A 24,865-nucleotide genomic window follows, 5' to 3' on the forward strand; every position below is an offset into this window, starting at 1 on the left:
AATTAAATCAAACATAGCAAAGAAATGAACAGCGCTACTTAAAAACAGATGAATGCTTACCTGCAAGAAAGTGCAGACCCCACTCATGGGATACAAATACACAATGAGCACACATACAACCTGTCTACCACTTGGAGGATGTTAGTTTCCACTAACAGCTTGCATGCAATTTGTTAGGTACTCATCCCTCCCACTGTCGAAGAAGTCTTTCCTCCATGGGAGGGGACCTAACACTAACTAAATCCTACCTATGCATATGAATAGCCTGGGTGCGCTACCAGTAAAATTAAGAATTGCGCAGAAAAAGTGGGATCAGCGCATCACCAGGCCGCCTCTGAATAGCCTCAGCTCAGAGATGCGCTGAGCCCCCCCAGAGACTACAAACGCACCTTGAACCCAAACAGAGGCTCTGCATATACACCAAAGAAAAACTAACAAGTGGGAGCAGCTGACCAGAATTAAATCAAACATAGCAAAGAAATGAACAGCGCTACTTAAAAACAGATGAATGCTTACCTGCAAGAAAGTGCAGACCCCACTCATGGGATACAAATACACAATGAGCACACATACAACCTGTCTACCACTTGGAGGATGTTAGTTTCCACTAACAGCTTGCATGCAATTTGTTAGGTACTCGTCCCTCCCACTGTCGAAGAAGTCTTTCCTCCATGGGAGGGGACCTAACACTAACTAAATCCTACCTATGCATATGAATAGCCTGGGTGCGCTACCAGTAAAATTAAGAATTGCGCAGAAAAAGTGGGATCAGCGCATCACCAGGCCGCCTCTGAATGGCCTCAGCTCAGAGATGCGCTGAGCCCCCCCAGAGACTACAAACGCACCTTGAACCCAAACAGAGGCTCTGCATATACACCAAAGAAAAACTAACAAGTGGGAGCAGCTGACCAGAATTAAATCAAACATAGCAAAGAAATGAACAGCGCTACTTAAAAACAGATGAATGCTTACCTGCAAGAAAGTGCAGACCCCACTCATGGGATACAAATACACAATGAGCACACATACAACCTGTCTACCACTTGGAGGATGTTAGTTTCCACTAACAGCTTGCATGCAATTTGTTAGGTACTCGTCCCTCCCACTGTCGAAAGAAGTCTTTCCTCCATGGGAGGGGACCTAACACTAACTAAATCCTACCTATGCATATGCATAGCCTGGGTGCGCTACCAGTAAAATTAAGAATTGCGCAGAACAAATTGCATGCAAGCTGTTAGTGGAAACTAACATCCTCCAAGTGGTAGACAGGTTGTATGTGTGCTCAGTGTGTATTTGTATCCCATGAGTGGGGTCTGCACTTTCTTGCAGGTAAGCATTCATCTGTTTTTAAGTAGCGCTGTTCATTTCTTTGCAAGGCGACAGTGTGCTCAGACCCTTAGGCAGCATTTCCCCACCCAAATAATTAAAGTCTCCCCCGCAAAAAAATGAAGTAAAAACCATAATCAGGCAGCTTTTCCTTATGTAGAAATATCTAGGCAGCATTTCACATATGTAGGCAAAGTGTCCCCTAAACATAACTAGACAGAGTCCCCTCACCTGGCTTCTGTGTTGTCCTCGGCTGGCCTGGTGATGCTGTGACAGCTGTCTGGTTTCAGTGCTTACCTAAGCTGGCTGGCCTGCCTGCAATGCACAGCTTTCCTGGTGATGCTGTGTGGGCTGACCACCTGGTAAAGCTGTGCTTGCCAGATGGCCTGGTGAAGCTGTGTGGGCTGTTTCAACATGGTTGGGAATGAGTCCCAGGTAACAGAAAAAGGAACTCTTGTTAGTGTAAAGATCCACACTTGAGCACACCACTATGCTCAAATAGTACCAGGTTTCTTTATAGGAGGATCGATTTAAATCAAGTGAAGCCACAAAATAGCGATCTGTTTCCAAAATTTTTGTTTCACACTTTATTATATTCACAAAAAATTATTTTTCTTCTTCAAAAAGGTAGAAAAATTCTTTGTAAAGCAGCAGAAGAATTTGTGGTACAGACATATAAAAAGCAATGCAAAAAGCAGATCATAGACACTGTGTGCTTTGTTTGATAAAAAAAGGTAATTTTAGTTCAGGCGACGACACTAGTCCGTTTCAGGTTATTGACCCTTCGTCAGGCCTTTACAAAGCATAGAGAATTATCTTAACCAGAGAATATGTACAGTCATAAAAGACCAAAAATGAATTTCATTAGTAAAGAGGTATCTGTTCCAACCAGACACAACACGGCACCTGACTGATGGCTGACATAGGGAAACTCAGCTGCAAACACAGTGTGCTGTGTGGGCTGGCAGGATTGCTATGGCTTTGGTGGTGGTGATGTTGTACCCTGGCTGGCGGTGATGCTGCACTGTGCTGTGCTGACTGATGGAGATGCTGGTTATGCTGTGGCCTGGCTGGCGGCGATACTGTGGCCTGGCTGGCGGCGATGCTGTGGCCTGGCTGGTGGTAATGCTGTCGCCTGGCTGGTGGTGATGCTGCACTGTGTTGACTGGTGGAGATGCTGGCCTGGCTGGAGGTGATGCTGTGTCCTGGTTGGCGGAGATGATGAAGCCTGGATGGCAGCGATGCTGTGGTCTGGCTGGCGGTAATGCTTTGCTTTGGCCTGGCTGGTGGTGATGCTGGGCTGGCTGATGGTGATGCTGGGCTTGCTGCTGGTGATGCTGGACTGGCTGGAGGTGATTCTGGTCTGGCTGATGATGATACTGGGCTTGCTGCTGGTGATGCTGGACTGGCTGGAGGTGATTCTGGTCTGGCTGCTGGTGATGGTGGACTGGCTGCTGGTGATGCTGGTCTGACTGATGGTGATACTGGGCTTGCTGCTGGTGATTCTGGACTGGCTGGAGGTGATGCTGGTCTGGCTGCTGGTGATGCTAGGCTGACTGAAGGTGATGCTGGGCTGGCTGATGATGATGCTGTGGCCTGGATGACTGCAAGGGTGTGGCATGACTGGTGGCAATGCTGTGGCCTGGCTGATGGTGATGCTGGGCTGGCTGACCTGGCTGGAGGGGATGTTGGGCTGGCTGGCTGGCTGAAGGTGATGCTAGGCTGGCTGGCCTGGCTGCTGGTGATGCTGGGCTGGCTGGCCTTGCTTCTGGTGTTACACTCACCTACAGGCTCCACTGATGTGTCCCTCCATGCTCAGCTCCAGCCCACTGCTCTCTGATCACCCGTTCTCCTGCCTTGTGTAAGCATGTGAGTGCAGAAGAACCAAGAAGTATTGCTGCTGGCTGGTGCTGAGTATAAAAGGGGTGCATTATGGGATCCTATAAAAGTTGCCAATTGCTTATTGGGGTATGCTACAGGCCACCTCTTATTAATGAAACTGCAGGATTTTGGGAATGCTGTAGATGTGATATACTTGGACTTTGCAAAGGCCTTCGACACTGTTCCCCACAAAAGTCTGGTGCAAAAGTTGAGGATGCAAGGACTGGGGAAGAGTCTGTGTTCATGGATAGGGAACTGGCTAATGGACAGAAAACAAAGAGTTGTGGTCAATGGATCATACTCAAAATGGGAGACTGTTAGCAGTGGGGTCCCACAGGGGTCTGTTCTGGGTCCAGTGCTCTTCAATTTATTTATTAATGACCTAGTAGATGCAGTAGTGAGCAATGTTGCTATTTTTGCAGATGATACAAAATTGTGCAGAATCATTAACTCTCAGGAAGATAGTGTCATATTGCAACAGGATCTGGATAGGATGGCTATATGGGCACATACATGGCAGATGAAATTCAATGTTGACAAATGTAAGGTCATGCATTTTGGACGTACTAATGGTCTAGCACCATACAAAATAAATGGGATACAGTTGGGGACATCAAACTTGGAGAAGGACTTAGGAGTACTCATTGACAACAAGTTAAATAATCGTACTCAATGCCAAGCAGCTGCAGCTAAAGCTAACAAAATTTTGGGATGCATTAAAAGGGAAATAAAAACTCGAGATGCTAGCATAATATTGCCCCTGTTTAACTCTCTAGTAAGGCCACATCTGGAATATGGAATTCAGTTCTGGGCACCACATTACAAAAAAGATATTGCAGTTTTAGAGCAGGTGCAGAGACGAGCAACAAAATTGATGCGTGGGATGGAAGGTCTCACTTATCGAGAAAGGTTAGATAAACTGGGTTTATTTAGTCTAGAGAAAAGACGCCTTAGAGGGGATCTAATTAACATGTATAAATACATCAGAGGGCAATATAATACCTTGACGGATGAGCTTTTTGTCCCTAGGCCTTCTCAAAGGACTAGAGGACATGATCTGCGCATGGAGGAAAAATGTTTTAGCCATTTATTTAGGAAAGGGTTCTTTACAATAAGAGTGATTAAGATGTGGAATGCATTGCCACAGGAAGTCGTTATGGCAAACTCTATACCTGCATTTAAAGGGGGCTTAGATGCTTTCCTTGCGTTGAAAGACATCCATGGCTACAATTACTAGGTAATGCCTAATGATGTTGATCCAGGGATTTTATCTGATTGCCATCTGGAGTCGGGAAGGAATTTTTCCCTTTAGGGGCTAATTGGACCATGCCTTGTAAGGGTTTTTTCGCCTTCCTCTGGATCAACAGGGATATGTGAGGGAGCAGGCTGGTGTTGTACTTTATACTGGTTGAACTCGATGGACGTATGTCTTTTTTCAACCAAAATAACTATGTAACTATGTAACTATGTAACTATAGGTGAATTATCATGCACATGGGCATGGGATAGCGGCACAGGCACCATAGCAATAGATGCCTCCCTCCTAATGCCTAAAACTAACCTCCCTCCTAATACCTAACACTATCCCTCCCTCCTGATACCCAACACTATTCCTCCCTCCTAATGCCCAACACTAACCCTTCCTCCTAATGCCTCATACTAACCTCCCTCCTAATGCCTCATACTAACCTCTCTCCTAATGCCTCACACTAACCTTCCTCCTAATGCCTAACACTAGCCCCCTCCTAATGCCTAAACTAACCCTCCCTCCTAATACCTAACACTAACAATACAGCGCTTTGAGTCCCCAGGGAGAAAAGCGCTATATAAATATTATTGTTATTGTTATTGTTATCCCTCCCTCCTGATGCCCAACACTATCCCTCCCTCCTACTGCCTAACACTATCCCTCCCTCCTACTGCCTAACACTATCCCTCCTTCCTAATGCATAACACTAACCTCCCTCCTAATGCCTAACACTATCCCTCTCTCCTAAAAACCTAACACTATTTCTCCCTCCTAATGCATAACACTAACCTCCCTCCTAATGCCTAACCTAACCATTTTACTGCCTAACACTAGCCCTCTCTCTTAATACCTAATACTATCCCTCCCTCCTAAAACCTAACACTATTTCTCCCTCCTAATGCCCAACACTAACCTCCTTCCTAATACTCAATACAATCCCTCCCTCCTAATGCCTAACACTAACCTCCCTCCTAATGCCTAAAACTAACCTCCCATTTTACTGCCTAACACTATCCCTCCCCCCTAATGCCTAACACTAACCTCCCTCCTAATACCTAACACTATCCCTCCCTCCTAATGCTTAACACTAAACCCCCTCCTAATGCCTAAAACTATCTCTCCCTCCTAATGCCTAAAATTATCCCTCACTCCTAATGCCTAACACTAGCCCCTTCCTAATACCCAGAACTATCTCTCCATCCTAATACCTAACACTATTCCTGCATCCTAATACCTAACACTAACCCCCCTCCTAATACCCAACACAAACCCTCCCTCCTAGTGCCTAACACTATCCTCCTGCACCCAAATGACCAAAAGTACGGTAGGCAATCTGCTGATAATAGCCATTCTGTTATGGAAACTAACCCCTATTTTACACTATGTAATAGCTGACCGGCTACTTGTAGCCAATTGGCTACCTACTACTGCATGCACAATACACCCAAATCACTGACTGGGCACCCGTTACCACTATTTGTTCCCAGTCAAAGTGAACCAAGGTAAGGTCACTAGAGGTAGATATAAGTGGCACTGCACAAGGAGGTCACACATGAACTGGGGCACACATTTGGAACTTGGTTAACAAACACTTGGTTTTAATGAAATAATATTTCTTTGCATGTTTTCTTGTTTAAGTTTATGTTATAGCTTAAAATGTAAGAGGAGGCTGAATGAGGACAGATAAAAAGGACTTCAGGGTGGGGATGGAAAAAAATGTGATGGGGACAAGATGGGGATGGAGAGAAATTTAATGGAGATAGGGTGGGAAGGAACAGAGATTTGATGGGGAGCAACTATGTATCTGAAATATGCATAGACTCAGAACAATTTATGATGCAGATGACCCTGTAGGGAGTAATTAGCCTCTCTGGTTCAGCACATAGGCACTAAAGTCTGTGCCATGATCTGAAAGTCTGTTTCCATCAACCTAGAGCCCATAATGGGTCAGGTGATCATCATAGAGATGATCATCATTTATGGTGAAAATCTGGCATTGGTACACCTATCCCACAAAGTTGAAACATATACAGATTCCGCAACACACTAGTTGCGGGTAAAATCCAGATTTTCTTTATTGGTACATCCAAAAGACAGGCTGGTAGCTGACGCGTTTCAGACACAGCCAACACGCCCTTGAACGCCTGCTGTTGCCACCACCAGAATGCTGTCATTCCAAAGCTCACCAGTGTGGCATTTTTTTTGTTTGTCTGCCTCTGATAACAACGATGCAATTTGCAACCTCTACCAAAGGAAACTGAGTTGTGTAAAAAGGCCAACACCCAGTTAGGGACAACTGCTTTGCGAAGGCACATGATCTCACATCACAATCACCTATGGGATGAATACACGAGAAAAATCAGCACTCAAACTCAATGCCACACTCCTCCTCCTGGTCCAGCATCTTCAGCCACGTCAACCTCTGTCCTTGCCCCCTCTCAACCACCCCCCACTCTGCTGCTTCCCACCTTAAGCAGTACCTACTCATCTGCCCACAGTCAGCTTTCCGTCAAGGAAGTTTTCGAGCGGAAGAAGCCAATGTCTCAGTCACCCCCTTGCCCGGCGTCTGAAAGCTGGATTGCAGGAACTGTTAGCCCGTCAGCTTTTACCATACAAGCTGGTGGAGTCTGAGGCGGCCTTTAAAAATTTGTTGCGATTGGGACACTGCAGTGGAAGGTACTGGGCAGATTTTTTTTCATCAAAAAGGCAATCCCGCCTATTATTCTTTCAAAAAAGGCAATCCCCAACTTGTACTGTCAAGTGGAAAGACAAGTCTTGACATCTCTGGCACACAGTGTTGGGGCAATGGTCCATCTCACCACCGATAACTGGTCTGCAAAGCAGGGTCAGAGCAGGTATGTCATGTACACTGCGCATTGGGTAAACCTGTTGACGGCTGCCAAGCAAGAAATGTGTGGCTCTGCAGCGGAGTTGGTGACACCGCCATGACTTGCAAGCAGGGCTGCTGCCACCTCTTCTCCTCCTACTCCTCCTCCACCCTCTTCGCTATCCTCCTTGGCTTAGTCCTCTTCTGCTGCTGCGGCTTTCTCTACTAGTACAACAACTGCACCCCCCCCCCCCCCAGCTCCCCAGGGCCTATTACACATCACAGGTATGATTGTGTAACGACATCCTGACTTGCCTGCAAGCCGAGAGTCACACCGGACAAGAACTCCTGGCTGATTTGAAAGAACAAGTGGATCAGTGGCTGACCATGCAACACTGGATATCGGCAAAGTTGTGTGTGACAACGGAAGCAATCTGTTGGCGGCATTGAATTTGGGAAAGTTAACACATGTGCCCTGCATGGCACATGTGTTGAATCTTACTATACAACGCTTTGTGTCTAAGTATTCAGGCTTACAGGAGGTCCTCAAGCAGTCCAGGAAGGTGTGTGGCCATTTCAGGCTTTCCTACACAGCCATGGCGCTTTTCGCAGATATTCAGCGGCGAAATAACCTGCCAGTGAGGCGCTTGATTTGTGACAGCCCAACTCACTGGAATTCAAGCTAATGTTTGGCCGCCTGCGCAATGCCTGAAGGCTCATTCGTCCTTTTGAGGAGGTGACAAACCAGGTGAGTTGCAGTGAAGGCACCATCAGGGACCTGATCCCATAAGCTTTCTTCATCTAGTATGTCCTGTGAAGAGTGCTGGATCAGGCCATCGAGGAGCATGACCAAGAAGAGCTTTGGGCACCATCACTACCACCAGAACCAGACTTTGTTGTTGCCACCTGCTGTACCTGTGGCAACGCAGAGGGAGGAGTCAGAGGAGGAAGGTGGCTTTCAGGAGGGGGCTTGTGGTTACCTTTTGGGTACCCATGGTGTTGTACGTGGCTGAGGGGGAGGAGGAGACCTTCCCATGACATCAGTGAGGAAGAGGTAGAGAAGATGGCTAGCTCGGCATCCATCCTTGTGCAAATGGGATCTTTCATGCTGTCCTGCCCGTTGAGGGACCCCCATATAGAAAGGCTCAAGGTGAACAAACCTGTACTGCGTGGCAACGCTACTAGACCCTTGGTATAAGCACAAAGTGGAGGAACTGCTACCAAATCACAATAAGTTGGAAAGGATGCAGCAGTTGCACAACAGCCTGCAAAGTATGCTGTACACTGTGTTCAAGGGTGATGTCACAGCTCGATGGGAAAGAGGTGGCAGTAATCCTCCTCCTCCCCCTATGGCCACACCGACAAGGACAGCACAGTCTTCCGATGTGATGGAGATGTCAGACATATGCAGTTTTTTTAGTCTGATGCATCACCACAGCCCTTTGGGATTCACCTTCCGAGAACACCTCGACCAACAGGTAGGGGACTACCTGGCCTTAACTGCGGATATCCACACTCTTAGGAGCAATGAACCCCTGGACTACTGGTGTGCAGGCTTGGCTTGTGGCCTGAGCTCTCAAGAATTTGCCATTGAACTTCTGCCTTGCCCTGCCTCAAGCGTCCTGTCAGAAAGGACCTTTAGCGTAGCAGGAGGAATTGTCAGTGAGAAGAGAAGTCGTCTAGGTCAAAAAGTGTTGACTACCTGACCTTTATAAAAAATGAATGAGGCATGGATCCCAGGGGGTTACTGCACACCGAAAGACTTGTAAATCAGTCCCCATCCCCACAAAGCTGTATATCCTCTCTGCACGCCGTGTGACTTCTCCACCACCACCAACAGGGGTCCAGGTTAATCCTGAGTTTTTAAGCATAATGCTACAGTGGAGGAAATAATTATTTGACCCCTCACTGATTTTGTAAGTTTGTCCAATGACAAAGAAATGAAAAGTCTCAGAACAGTATAATTTCAATGGTAGGTTTATTTTAACAGTGGCAGATAGCACATCAAAAGAAAAATCGAAAAAATAACCTTAAATAAAAGATAGCAACTGATTTGCATTTCATTGAGTGAAATAAGTTTTTGAACCCTCTAACAATAAAAGACTTAATACTTAGTGGAAAAACCCTTGTTTGGAGGCACAGAGGTCAAACGTTTCTTGTAATTGATGACCAAGTTTGCACACATTTTAGGAGGAATGTTGGTCCACTCCTCTTTGCAGATCATCTCTAAATCCCTAAGGTTTCGAGGCTGTCTCTGTGCAACTCTGAGCTTGAGCTCCCTCCATTGGTTTTCTATTGGATTAAGGTCCGGAGACTGACTAGGCCACTCCATGACCTTAATGTGCTTCTTCTTGAGCCACTCCTTTGTTGCCTTTGCTGTATGTTTTGGGTCATTGTCGTGCTGGAACACCCATCCACGACCCATTTTCAGTTTCCTGGCAGAGGGAAGGAGGTTGTCGTTCAGGATTTCACGATACATGGCTCCGTCCATTTTCCCGTTAATGCGATTAAGTTGTCCTGTGCCCTTAGCAGAAAAACACCCCCAAAGCAAAATGTTTCCACCCCCATGCTTGACGGTGGGGATGGTGTTCTGGGGATCATAGGCAGCATTTTTCTTCCTCCAAACAAGCGAGTTGAGTTAATGCCAAAGAGCTCTATTTTGGTCTCATCAGACCACAGCACCTTCTCCCAGTCACTCACAGAATCATTCAGGTGTTTATTGGCAAACTTCAGACGGGCCTGCACATGTGCCTTCTTGAGCAGGGGGACCTTGCGAGCCTTGCAGGATTTTAATCCATTGCGGTGTAATGTGTTTCCAATGGTTTTCTTGGTGACTGTGGTCCCTGCTAATTTGAGGTCATTCACTAACTCCTCCCGTGTAGTTCTAGGATGCTTTTTCACCTTTCTCAGAACCATTGACACCCCACGAGGTGAGATCTTGCGTGGAGCCCTAGAGCGAGGTCGATTGATGGTCATTTTGTGCTCCTTCCATTTTTGAACAATCGCACCAACAGTTGTCACCTTCTCTCCCAGCTTCTTGCTAATGGTTTTGTAGCCCATTCCAGCCTTGTGCAGGTCTACAATTTTGTCTCTGACATCCTTGGACAGCTCTTTGGTCTTTCCCATGTTGGAGAGTTTGGAGTCTGCTTGATTGATTGATTCTGTGGACAGGTGTCTTTTATACAGGTGACTAGTTAAGACAGGTGTCCTTAATGAGGGTGACTAATTGAGTAGAAGTGTCTAACCACTCTGTGGGAGCCAGAACTCTTAATGGTTGGTAGGGGTTCAAAAACTTATTTCACTCAATGAAACGCAAATCAGTTGCTATCTTTTATTTAAGGTTATTTTTTCGATTTTCCTTTTGATGTGCTATCTGTCACTGTTAAAATAAACCTATCATTGAAATGATACTGTTCTGAGACTTTTCATTTCTTTGTCATTGGAAAAACTTACAAAATCAGTGAGGGGTCAAATAATTATTTCCTCCACTGTATAGCAGCAGCTGCTGCAAAACATAATTTTTGTGGCATGTGACTGTACTTGCCTAATTTTTCTGGCCTCTGGTGCTACACAGTGGCTGCAACAACCAAAAAAAGGCATTTACATGATGTCAATTCCCCCTTTGCGATTGTTACCTTGTCGTAGTGAAGAGGCTTGCATATCACAATGAAGCAATGACCTATATGAGTGTGTTGGGAGCACACCCAAGATTAAAGGTTGGTGCTTCATTGTGGACAGACCAAATTCAATCAGCTGGATAAGTTTTGGCAAAACCTTTTTTTATGGCCACCGCAGGCCAACACTGGGCCCACACTGCAGAACCAGTGTTTTTCTGGTCACTTTACTGTCATTGAACTACCTCAGCCCAACCATAGGGGCTGGAAAACCGCCATCGCCTGCACTCTCGCCAACATGCGCACAATAGCATGGCGACCACTACATAAAGATTGCCGCTGAGAGGACTAACCTTTAAGTCCTGAGAGTGTCAACTATTAACAACTATTTGCGGTTGTTTGCGGCATGTTAAACACTGAGTTTGGTCTGTCAGAGTTTGGACTGTCAGAGTGAAGCAGACATAACCTTTACATTACCACTCTGGACATTTAAATGCAGCCCTTTATTTTTCAAATATAGGAACATAGTGTGTGTGATTTCTGCCCTTTAGGGATTAAAACCAGACTCTGCGTCAACTATGTAATTTTTGGTGAGACTTTTGGCATGGACCCCCCTCCACCATGCCACATTCCAGGTGTTGGACCCCTTGAAACAACTTTCAATCAGTGTGTAACTATAAACACACCCACAATTATGTCAAATCAACAGAATTTACCAACAGTGCAGGAGATCACTAAAATAGATATGCAATGAGGGACTGTGATGCTTCACTGTAATAATCTGAAATTACTCAATTAATCTTCGTTGTACATTTGTTTTAGTAGACTTCCTGCTCTGTTGGTACAATCGGTTGCTCTGCCGATAAATATAGCCAGGTAGTGTCCATCAGGTGGGATAAAGACTGAAGATGCTGGCTGAGCTTATCTATCATTGAGAGTCTATGAGCTCATTCACACCCATGTAGTATAATGCAGAAGACTAAAAAAGAAGTCCAACGAGCAGCACTTTAAAGGGTGGGACATCTGACTCCAAACAGCAGGGCCAGCACTACCATATTGGCAAAGGGGGCCATTTCCCCTGAGCACTGCCGAGTGCGCCCCGTTCTCTCCCTGACTGACCCTGCAGAGTTTTGCCAGCATACCAATTCACCTGATTAGGCTTGCTGTTCATGCTCCCCATCTTCTCCATGAAGTGCCGCATGTCATTACACAATACCAAGAGCTGGGTCATGGAGAAGAGGTAGCCAGTGGGGACGAAGATGAGAGAGCAAGGACTGGAGCAGAAAGCAGGTGAGTTGCTATGCTGACAAAAACAGTGTAGGGGCCCTGTGGAGCACAGTGAAGCTGAGTGGGAGATTGTTTGGGGGGGGTGGAAGGTGGAGAGGCAAGCGGCTTGGGGACCCTGGGAGTGACGGTGTTGCAGGGGGGAGGGTAATTTGACCTTGAGCTCCAGTGTGTTTTGTTTTCAAAACATTTTATTAGAAGGAATAACAGATTACAGAGTTATGCAGTAGTCAGTAGGGAATCACAAAACCTTAAATTTTTTAATCGAGTAAGAACTTGAATCATAAACTGAAAAGAAAACAGTATTTTCTGTTCACCTATCTTGGATTTATGGTGAACAAGAGAGTAAAACAGCTAACTCCAGTGTGTTTTGAACAGGTTGAACAGGCCCTGCCAAACAGTTATACAGTAAAGGGGGGAGTGCACTATATAGCATGGCAGAGCAAATCCCTGACCATACAGCATCCATTGGGCTTGATTCACAAAGCGGTGCTAACCTACTTAGCACGTCTAAAGTCTTTAGACGCGCTAACCAGGGTGCTAAGTAGGTTAGCACCAGATTTCTCAATCAGATCGCGCGCTAACTTTGCGTGCGTAAAGTTTTACGCGCGCAAAGTTTTACGCACGCTAAGTCCCATAGGCTTTAATGGGCACTTCGCGCTGAGCGCCCTGCGCTCTGTGCAGTACGCGCGTAAAGTTTTACGCGCATAAAGTTTTGCGTGCGTAAAGTTTTATGCGCGAAAAGCTTGTTTAGACGTGCTAAGGGGGTTTTCACAGGCGTGCTAACAGTTAGCACCGCTTTGTGAATCAAGCCCATTGTGTGTATACATATATACCTTCAGTTACACCGTATACAAATTTGGAAAATTCTGTTTTGTAAAATTACATATTTGAAATGTTACCTTGTACCTTGTATCTCTTTTTACAGATTATCCTGGGTTCTTTTTCCCAGGGCTCTGGATACGTGAGTATTTATTACTTAACAGTTGCCTCTTGCACACTACATGCGATTCTGATTTTTTTATACGATCCGATTTTTGATTTCGATTAAAAACATAGCAGCGTGCAGTACTTTTTTTTAATTGGAATGAAAAATTGGATCAGATAAAAAATCGGAATGGCATGTAGTAATTTATCCAGTACAGGAATGCACCTGTAGACTCTTCAGTAAGGTCAGGGTGAAATCTACATATTGCTGATAATTGTTTTATTAGATCCAGCAGTTCTCATTTGACAATATCGCACATTTTGTGATGATTAATCTGGGCCAACTTCATCAGGTATTATATGACCACTGAAAGTGAAGTAAGAGCATAACTGTATGTTTATGCTTTACATGCTCTACCTCTTCTTGAGTCGGCCAATGCTATTTCTGTCCCCTCTCACAACTTTATTCAAAAAAACTACAATAAAGATTTTCAAGAAAGTAGGGGGTTACAAGGGTGTAAAAAGCTGCTGTTTCATCCATAATGATGTCTTAAAAGGAACCCAAGGAGACCTACGGAAGGTGCCATTTTGATTTCCTTTCAAACAATACCAGTTGCCTGGCAGTCCTGCTGATCTCTCTGGTCAGTAGGGTCTAAATCACACACCTGAAACAAGCATGCAGCTAATCTTGTCAGATTTGTAAACACGTCCGCTGGCTCTCCAGCTGTTCAGGAACTACAAGTTCCACTATGCATTTGCCTTTCTGAATCATGACTGTGGCTGTCAGACTCCTGCAATGCATTGTGGGACTTGTAGTTCCTTAGCAGCTGGACAGTCAAGTTTTTCCCGATCACTGCTGTAAGGGAACTGCTACAGTATATTGACTAAAATAAAATTTTATAACTCACTGGCAATCTCTTTGAGTTTGCTTTGTTATCTCTTCCAGTTTTTTTCATTGTTATTAAGCTGAATAGGAAGCTTATCCATTACACGTTTTTCATATTTGATGTGGTAATTTCAGAGAAATTCCATGTAGAAAAAGTCCGTTGCATAACCCAGAGATCCCTTCAGCTAGTGCTGCCAACTCATCCCTTTAAACACGGACACATAGGAGTTATACAGGCCTTGTAGCAAGTGAAATGCAGTGTAGACACTGCTTATGTGTAAGCAGCCCTAGAACCTGTATAAATTAGATGTGTCAGTAATTAAAGGCGTGATTTGGCAACCCTGCCCATAGAGATGACAGCTGAGGGGTGGGAGCACCAGCTAGCGGACAGCTCTTACCCTACAGCTACTCCCTGTACTGCTGAAAAATTAACTCTCTGCTGCCAGCACTGCAGCTCAGCAGATTCCTTTCATTTGGAGACTGAGCTGTAGTTGCAGTGCTGTCTGCAAAGAGTTAACATTTCAGCAGAAAGAGGGGTTGGATGAAGCCATATAATCTGTGTTCACAGGTAGTGAGTAGCTGCTACCACCTCCCAGGTCTTCTCAGGCGACTTCATGGGTGGGTGATGATGAATAGGTGGAGTCAGGACAGTAAAAATTACTCAATTGGTAGAGAAAGTACAGGTTACAAGGGGCCACTGTGCACATGCCGGATTATGAAGTGGTCGTTATTAGCCCTCTCAGCCGACTTTAATCTGGCGTGTGCACAGAGCTTTAGTCACATGATCATTTAAAAAAATATATATTAGCAAGTAAGCTGACATTGACTAATCTTTGTGTTCAGCCTTTGAACCGATGTGTTTATTCCTCATCTCAATTTATACACTGGGAATATGGTGTGGCTCATGTGCAGCTGTAGTATGTGTTCGAGGGTTGCACGTGTTAAGCATTCACAAAAGCCTGTTTTTATACTGAAATAGCATGCACCCCACTTCCAGATGTGAACTTTTCCCATCCCTAGGCTCTGGCAGATCCCATCATATCTTCCTCTCTTCTTCCTGCCCCAGTAGATTTCAACATTGGGTGGTGCTTTAAGAAGTGGGGGAGGAAAATCCCACAACCACACAATGCACTGTGCCCAGTATTGATCTGCATGGAGATAGATTATCTCACCAATGGGAGATGTCATAGGCTGCTAACATGGTTTTGTTTGTCTTGCAGTTGACGATCTGTGGAAGGAATATGACTTTGACGACGACTACGGTGATGATTGTAAGCAATACAAAATACTGATGTGCAGAACAAGAATTTTAGCATGACAGCATGATGTATCCATGGTCAGCTGGATAGTGTGCTGGTTAAGGGTGTTGCCTTTGATGCAGGGTTCCTTTGACCAGGGTTCACATCCAAGTGCAAGCAATATGTTAAATAGTAAGGAGTCTTTGGGCAAGGCCCCTTAATGATCCTGATTTTCCAGGGAGTGCGCCCTATGTGCCTGCAGCCCTGAATCGCTTTGAGTTAAACAGGATAAAAGCGCAATATAAATGTTTTTTTCCTGTTCTTAAATGAAAACAGATTATATATATATATATATATATTATTTTGGCAGTGTTGGTAATGTAAATGGAATGTAAATAATAAATTATTTAGTCAGTGTTTGCCCATTGTAAAATCTTTCAGCTCTGTAGAATGTTGGTTTCTGAGAATTTCATAGGCAGTGAAAATACAGTATATACTTGAGTATAAGCCTAATGTTTGGGCCAAAAAAGTGGCCCAAAAGTGGGGGTATTGGCTTATACTCGAGTCACTACTCTGAGTAACCACCACAGTGCCCCCACTATATGCACAGTGATACATCATCTGATGGAGACCACACACTTGACATTTCCATGGGAGGTCCAGGCTAACTTCATCTCGAGTTGTAGCATTAGAAGGCATACAGGGACAAGGCTGAATGTATGCTGCTTTTCTAATATATGGTTGTGGCCAGCCATGGCTGTGAATGGTGCTGTAGTTGTGGCTTTTGCTATCCCCGGCATATACTCTGGTTAAACATTTTTTCCACTGTTTTAAGGTAAAAGTTGGGGGGTCGGCTTATTCTCGAGTCAGCTTATACTCAAGTTTATATGGTAATAGCATAGCTAAACCACCTAGGCTATACATTACTGGGAGGGCTACATGCCAGTACACAACAATATATAGATATAGGAAGTGTTTCTGTTGCTGAAACCAGGAAAATTACCATAAAAGTAGGTATCCTTGGTTTTACTACATTCTACTATACCACTTTAGTGCTTCTCTTAAACAAATGTAATTTGACTTTCACTCAAAAATACTACAGTATAATGTACATCTTTGTTACACACTTCATTCTATGATCTTTCTGAAAAACACTAGAGTCAAAGAGGAACTTTAACCTTTTGCCGACCGCGTCTCGACGATGGGCGTGGCCTTGGCGGCAGCCCCAGGACCGCCTAACGCCAATTGTCGTAAAGTCCTGGGGCTCTGTTTAGCAGGAGATCATGCGTAGGCTGCACGCGCATCTCCTGCTTGGTGGGCGGAGCTGAGCTCCGCTTTCAGTCTCCGAGCGGCCATCGCCGCTCGGAAGACTGTTACACGGCGAAACCGCCGTGTGTTTACTTGTACAGCGCTGCGATCAGCAGCAGCGCTGTACTGGGGATAGCCGTGTGACACGGCTGTCCCCCTGGGGGACAAGACAGCGATCGGCTCTCATAGGCAGAAGCCTATGACAGCCGATCGCCGTGATTGGCCGGCTGGGGGGAGGGAGGGGATTTAGTTAAAAAAAAAATTGTAATAAATATTTTAAAAAAACATAAATAAATATTTATTTTAAAAACAATAAACACAGGGGGGACGATCAGACCCCACCAACAGAGAGCTCTGTTGGTGGGGAGAAAAGGGGGGGGGGGGGGGTCACTTGTGTGCAGAGTTGTACGGCCCTGCAGCTTGGCCTTAAAGCTGCAGTGGCCAATTAAACAAAAAATTGCCTGGTCACTTGGGGGGTTTAACACCATGGTCCTCAAGAGGTTAACCCAGGATTTAACTTCATCCCAATCAGTAGCTCATACCCCTTTTGCTCTCTGTGAACCTTGTTGCATCGTGGGAAATAACGGCATTTTCCAACTGCCAAGCAAGCAATATCTCATTCTGTGCATAGATAGAACTCTCAGTAACAAACATCCTGCAGAGATCACCTGGCAGAACTAAAGATGTCACCAGGGATACATTTCAAAATGTAAATCAGGGAGAGGAAAGATTTTACAATGTGCAAACACTCAGGCTAGATTCACAGTGGGACATTGCGTTTTGATGCGACGTTAAAGTCGCACCGCAAACTTACAACGCAACGCGCCCAAAAAGTCGCAACGCACCGTTACCATCGCATACAGCAGATACAGTAAAAAATACAGGCAATAAAAAGTATGTTTCCAAGTCATTACTGAGCATGTGCAAACAGGCCAACGCAGCTAATAACGTGTTTAACGCACAGCATGCAGTACTTTTACTTAACGTGCAGCGTTATACACCAACGCAACGTGTGCACTGTGAACGGCGCATTGATTTTTCATTGCAGTGAGTTATTCTGCGTTAAATGCTATTTTAACGTGCGACTTTAACGTCCCACTGTGAACTTAGCCTCATTAAATAATCTATAAATGAATATCATAAAAAATAAGCAATTTTATTCATTATGTTATTTTCACTACAGTTTGTCTTTAAAGAGAAAACTATGAAAATAAAGTACAAATATGTAAAAAGTATTATTATTTCTGCATGCTAAACTTCTCAATGTACCGTCTCAGATGTTACAACCTTTTTTTTTTTTTTTATTTTGTCTCTTCTTCATTAGCTTCAGCAACAGACAAAAAGGACAGTGAAGGTACTGATATATTTTGATAACATTTTAAACCTTCAGTACAAGAGAACAAGCACACCAGCAAAGTGCATAGAATCTTAAGGTGGCCACACATAACGATATAATTCAATGATTCGATTTTAATGCAATTCAATGAAAACGATCAGATTTTCCAGGAGGTTGAAAGCTTTTATTTAATTCGAGCAAGAAACCCAATCGGATTTCCTGTTTTTAAAAGTCTATTAGGAGTGCTGGATTTTTCTGATCAATTTTTTTGAAAATTGAATGGTGGGTAGTAGATTGTCAATTTCCTTATATATACTCCCAAGCATTTTTCCTAGAGTTTTCAATCATATTTTTCATACCTGGGTAAAAATTGACCACACGTGTGTGGTACATTGGTCAGATTTTTTAAATGTTACAACCAGTCAGAAAAATTGATTGCAATTCTTGAATTGAAAAGATATTTTAAAAATTGTATGGCGTGTGGTCACCTTTAGAAGGTTTTTAACCACTTGCCGACCAGGGCTTTTCTGAATGATCTGTGCTGCGTAGGCTCTCCAGCCCGCAGCACAGATCAGGTTTTAGCCAGGGCGATCAGACTTACCCCCTTTTTTCCCCACTAGGGGGATGTCCTGTTGGGGGGTCTGATCGCCGCCGGCTCTCTGCGCTTTGCGGGGGGGGGGGGGGCTCTTCACAGCCCCCTCCGCAGCGTTTTCAGCGCTCCGTCCCTCTCCCTCCCTCTCCCTTCCAATCTGAGCTGCGCAGGACGGATATCTGTCCTGCGCATTGTAGGAGAGGCCTCAGCCTATCAAATGACGGTGATCCCGGGCCAATCAGAGGCCAGGGATCGCCGATCTGCCTTACGGCGCTGCTGCACAGCAGCGCCGTATGATGTAAACAGCGGGGATTTCTTCCCCGCGTGTTTACATTTTGCTGGCGAGCCGCGATTGGCGGCTCTCCGGCTGTTCACGGAGACAGCCTCCGTGAACGGACATGGAAAGAACGCTCGTTTCCATGGAAACTTGCACACGACCAGTTTACGCCAATCGGCGTTATCTGGTCGTCAAGAGGTTAACGTAGAAGGGTAGTTTCAGTAAATGGAATATAGGGGTTGTGGTACATGAAAGAAGCTACGCTATGAAGGCCAATTTTAAAATGGTGGATTTGGTGGTGGTCACTTCGTAGCCGAGTCAGGCAATGGATTGGGCACTGGTGCTTGGCTGCTGTTTAGCTAAAACACCAGCTCTGAAGTAACTGATGGTGGATTGTGTGTCCAATGCAAAATTATGAAAGTCAGTATCACTTAACTGGAACCTGAATCGAGAAGGATATGAAGGCTGCCATATTTATTTCCTTTTAAACAATACCAGTTGCCTGGCTGTCCTGCTGATCTGTTTGGCTGCAGTAATGTCTGAATCACACCAGAAACAGACATGTGGCTAATCTTGACAGATTTGACAAAAATGTCAGAAACATCTTATGTGCTGCATGCTTGTTGTGGGGCTATGGCTAAAAGTATTAGAGGCAAAGAATCAGCAGGACTGCCAGGCAACTGCTGATCAGCCAGACACCCAGGAAAATTGCTTAAAAGAAAATAACTATGGCAGCCTCTATATCCCTCATTACATCAGGAAGGAGTTCTTAAAGCTAGAGGTTAGTGGTCATGAAAGGACAGAAAGGGATCTTACATATGGGACGTTAAGGTTAGGCATAAGGAAGGTGTAAATGTTAAGGAGGGGAGGTTAGGGTCAAAAGGACTTAACACCTTGGTCACCCCCAGAGTCCACCTCAAAACCTTTGGAGACAGAGCCTTTTGTCATGCTGCCCCTACACTTTGGAACTCCCTGCCACACCCAATCAGGACATCTCCCTCCCTGGAAGCATTTAAGTCTAAACTGGAAGCATTTAAGTCTAAACCTACCTCTTCAGTCTGGCATTCATGAACATCTGACGATCTTCTCTGTAACACAACCCAGCCTGCAACCCTGTATTAATCTGAGACACAACTATGCGCTTTGAGTCCTATGGGAGAAAAGCGCTTTACAAATGTTATTGTAGTATTATTGTATTATTGTATTGTATTAAGTGTAACATTAAGGGTGGAGATTATGGTCAACCATCAGGAAGAGGATTTTACACAGTTACGGGTGTTTAGAGTTGGGCCAGGTGTATTTTTTGCTAAGGAGATCAGTTAGAGTGTTAGAGTTTGGTGATTGAAGGGGGAAAAGTGACAAATTCAGCATTGCTTACCCAATGTGTATTGACAATTGCTTTGCTAATACTCAGTACCTGCACTGAATCCACCAGCACATAATCCATATGTTTCTGGACAGATGAAAACAGCGCTGGTTTGGTGCCACGAATGTAACCACTGTTGTGGAAAGTACCACGGCTGGTTCCTTTCTCTGTACATGTCTGTAGATTTTGCAAGTAGAGTTTGTGCGTCTTCTATTAAAACTGGAATTGTATATGCACTATGCTACTTTGCTTGTTCTGTTGTTATGCTTAATTTCATCAAGTCTTTGAATAAGCTGTAAAGTGGTTACATTAGGGCCGGTTCACATGGCTTCTGCCTGCTCCAGTGGCATCTCGTTCGGCTGGAAGCTTTCAGCAGCGGTCGGCGGCGTCCCATCGCGATCAGTTTGGTCCCTGCAGAGGGGGACATGAAGACACAGCGGTTAATTGACTCTGTAATCCGCATGAGACATTCAGGGTCACCTGAAACGACAGGGAAAATTGGTATCGGAACACCATGTTCAGGTAAACTACAGTAAACACACAATATAAACGCTCCCATTCACTTGAATGGGAGTGTTGTCCCGGATACTCAAGCGTCCGTGTGAACCGGCCCTTAATCATTTACCTGAGTTCATTTAACCACAGTACCAATTACTATGGATATAAAGAGTGTGGTGAGAATATCTACACATGTTCTCATTAGGACCTTTGTGGTTGAGTCCCTGTTCCCTAATATGTGTTTGATTATTAAGTCCATGTTGTTATACATAGTTGTATCTCCATATCTCAGTGCTATGTGTGCTTTTTATTATTATTTTGAGGAGAGAACCTGGCTTTCCGTGGAATCAGTTCTCAGTCCAGCACTTATGATAAGTTTGGGGATCCAGAGAACGCCATTGATGGCTCTGTAATCACCAGATACATGTCCAAGCATTGTTCCCACACCGATCTTGACATAGAGCCCTGGTGGAGGGTGGACCTCACAAAGGTCTTCAACATCACCAAGGTGAAAATTCTGAATAGAGGTGACTGCTGTGCAGAGCGGATTGAAGGAGCAGAGATTAAAATTGGGAATTCTCCTGAGAAAGGTGGAACGAGAAACCCAAGGTGAGGCATATTTTAAAGTTTTAGGTATGGGCTCCAATGGAACATCCTGTCAATTAAAGGATATTTTCAGAAAGAGCTGGTTGGTCTCCAGATTCAAGAACTGTTGTATATAAACAAGGACTTTGCAATTGGACAAAAGGATATTCTTACATTCAAATCTATTAAAATTATACCCTATTTCAAGATGGTAGACTATCATCCTATAAAGGGAAGTACCATAATAATTTTAGGACACTACCATTATCACAGACCTGACATAATATCCATTGTTAATAGTCTAGTAACATATAATATCACATTCAATGTCAGTATTAAGTGAGATTGGGGCATTCATTGCAAGACCGAACTCACTCATTCCTAGTCCTTGCTTGTAATTCTCTGATTATTGTGTCACCCATAGTGTTACTTCTGTTATAGTTTCCCCCACAGTACTCCACTCATTGCAGCACCTCTCCCAGATAGTTCTTCCTTTTAATACCGTACTTCTTGATAGTATTACGTCCATAGTAAAGTTATTTGTTAATTCCCCACTTTTTTACATTATCCATCAGTTATAGTTCTTCCATTAAACGCTTGCTCCATTATGGTGCTTATTTTGCCCCAGTTATAGTGCCCCCAGTTACAATTTATTTCATTGTAGTTTACAGTGTCTCCTGTTATAGTTTAGTTTTGTAATTTCTGTGATTCTTATTTTTTAATGAAAGCAAAGTTTCACTTTAAAGAGACTCTGTAACCAAATTTTGAGCCTTATTTCTTCTATCCTATACGTTTCTATGCCTGTTCTAATGTGGTCTGTCTTACTGCAGCATTTTCTAGTTGCACTGTCTCTGTAATAAATCTTATCTTCTTTCCTCTGTTGGCTCTGTTGGGCTGAGGCTGGAATGTGTGGAATGTGCAGCACTGCTTGTCATTGGCAGAAGCTTTATACACCCCCTCCAAGCTCTGCATGAGTCACACAGTAAGCTGTTTGTAAACACTGCCTAAAACTGTTAATTACAAGCCAGGACTGCAGCAGGGAGTGGCAAAAACAGCACAGAGGGGCCCAGGAGAACATAATGAAGAGAATGGTATGCTTTTTATTGTAAGAATTTTAGAGTACAGATTCTCTTTAAGGAGTGTGGATACTGATTCCTTTAATTTTATGAATGGTCACAATAATAATGTCGCCAGCAAAGTGGTATGTCACCTACTAATCCAGAGCAGTGGTGTACCTAGAGCAGTTGTATAGGTAGCATGGTTGGCCCCTGGAAGGGGAAGCAGCCTAAGAAGGAGGGGCAGAGGGAACAGCGGCGGGGAGGGAGGCCAGACCCCATCCTCCCTCGCCTGGGTCCCGTCCTTCCACACTCTTCCCCCTCTAATTATGTGGCAGGTGTGGCGAGCGGGAGTGGAATGCTTTACCTGATTTCTGCGTTCTAGGCGCTGGAACGCTGCGTCACCGTCACGTGCCACAGGTCTCCGTCTTCAGTGCCGCTCACTGTGCTTTCGCTAATCAGAAAGCACAGTGAGCGTCATTTAAGGCAGAGACCTGTGGCTAGTGATGGTCTGCCGCATATCTGGAAGGGGGGAGAGCGTGGAAGGAGAGGACCCAGGTGAGGGAGGAGGGGGGTCTGGCCCCCCTCCCTGCCGCTGTCCCTGCTTCCCCTCATTCTTGAGCTGCTTCCCCTCCTGCTCATGGCCTCTGTGGGAGGCCTTTGTGACACCCCCTCCCTGTCAGTCACCCCGTGCGCCACGCTCCCTGGCACCCAATGGAAGGAACTCCCCTGACCCAGAGGAGCTTTTATTCTAGCATGAATGACTACATATTGAAGAATAATGCATGTTTTTAAAAGTAATACCTCTTACTGTTATTTAGCAGTAGGGACAGTATTTGTATCCTGAAGTGACGGCATATGCGTGGCTTGTGTTCAGTGAGCCTCTGTGTGAGTGTGCAAAGGGTTAATTAATGTTGCTGTTTGATATTTGGCCACATCTCCATTAGCACCTCCAATGTACCTATTTAAAGCAAACTTTAAGCTATCTGTAAAAAAAAGCTATGTACTTACCTATTTAGAGGGAATGCTCTGGGTTCCTTAGCTTGTTCCACTGCTGTCCCTTTTTCAAACTTCAAGCCTTTAGGACTCTTGAGCAGGCTTCGGAAGCACTCACAACCACAAGTTCTTTGGAAGACGGGCTGCTCTGTGCTGCGCATGTGTGAGCCTGGACTCGTCTGTGCACAATACAGAGCGCTTGACTTTGGAACTATTTTCACAAATCATTCTGAACAGCTATTCGACCTGTAAGTCGAATAGCCTCAACAGGGGGATAGCAGTGAAATGAGGGGACAGAGCGAGGACTGGGACAGTTCTATGGGATTCAGAGCCTTCCCGCTAAATAAGTGAGTATCAAACTTTTTTGCACAGATTAGTTCAGAATCACTTTAAAGTGAGTCTGAAGCGATTTAAACCAAAAAAACAAAAACAGACACTCACCTAAAGAAAGGGAAGGCTCGGGTCTTATAGAGCATTCCAGCTCCTCTTCTGGTGCCCTCGTTGTAGCAGCAGCTCCTCCATTCAAATCTCCTGGCACAGCGGCAGAAAGCAGTCTCTGAACCATTGACCCATCAGTCGCAGCCTGCTAACAGTGGAGCCAGCGGTGGAACAGGTGGACCAGAGGAGGAACAGAAGGGCTCTATAGGACCCAGAGCCTTCCCTCTCCTTAGGTGAGTATCTGTTTTTTTGTTTTGTTTTATTAATCACTTCAGACTCCCTTTAAGTGTCCTTATTTGGGAGATGAGACTGGACTTTGTGCCCTGAGATGATATTTATAAAGCATATAAAGTATATCCCAATAAACCTTTATTTAAGATCACGTTATATCATTTGAGCAATGGGGACAGGAAGTAAGGTCAAATGTCTCCAATGGACACAGACGACGATAAAATTCTGAGTGATCGAAATATGTAAATCTGGAATTTCTTCTACATAGATGTGCAAAAATCTCCTCTCTGGGCCTGGGTAAAGAGGAGGAATACATCTGTGGGATAGTTGGACAGTACGTTACGGTTACCATACCGGGTAGAGCTGCATATCTGACGCTGTGTGAAGTGAAAGTATATGGCACAGAGCTTCCAGATAATTACACAAGTAAGCATTACCTGGATTGTGTTTTCTGTCACCCCTATTATCATTGTCTCTAACCTTATTTACTGTCCAGTGCTACGTAATATGTTGCCACTATATAAATCCGATAAATAACGATTTACTGAGAAAATTATTATTATTATTAAGTATACAAGTTCTTTATATAGAATTTGCTGTATTTATAACAGAACAAATCCTCTATTTGTTTCAGTACTTCCTTATTACCCTGGCTCCTCCCAGAGTACTGAAGATGAGCGTAAGTGTTGCCTTTTCAACTATAGACAATAATCAAGCAGATTTTCGCAGTAGAATTCTGGACTCATGAGTTGGGATCTTTGGAAACTCTACACTAGTAGGAACACTCAAGCCTGTTCTGTCGGTCAGAAGCAAAACTAAAAAGGGGAATTGACAGTGATTCCCAAAAATACTTTGCCAATGAAAGTTGTTAGTGGGGAATCCACTAGTGTGATTGCTATTAGGGGTAACCGCAATCACAGAACATGTAGCATTGCCAAAGTATATAAGCGC

At 44.5% G+C, this 24,865-nt stretch overlaps 1 protein-coding gene across 2 annotated transcripts in view; it reads left to right on the top strand.

The window, feature by feature from the left end:
* The window catches only part of LOC137532542 (uncharacterized), an 81,781-nt gene that overhangs the window by 25,176 nt on the left and 31,740 nt on the right, over positions 1–24,865 (top strand). For both annotated transcript variants that reach the window (XM_068253153.1, XM_068253154.1), the window contains 6 exons: positions 13,110–13,145; positions 15,215–15,265; positions 17,865–17,894; positions 20,933–21,218; positions 24,183–24,340; positions 24,549–24,593. In XM_068253153.1, coding sequence (XP_068109254.1) covers positions 13,110–13,145; positions 15,215–15,265; positions 17,865–17,894; positions 20,933–21,218; positions 24,183–24,340; positions 24,549–24,593 — 606 coding nt within the window. The remainder of the gene's footprint in view (positions 1–13,109; positions 13,146–15,214; positions 15,266–17,864; positions 17,895–20,932; positions 21,219–24,182; positions 24,341–24,548; positions 24,594–24,865) is intronic.

This window comes from Hyperolius riggenbachi, chromosome 9 (assembly GCF_040937935.1).
Source record: "Hyperolius riggenbachi isolate aHypRig1 chromosome 9, aHypRig1.pri, whole genome shotgun sequence".
Lineage (NCBI taxonomy): Eukaryota > Metazoa > Chordata > Amphibia > Anura > Hyperoliidae > Hyperolius > Hyperolius riggenbachi.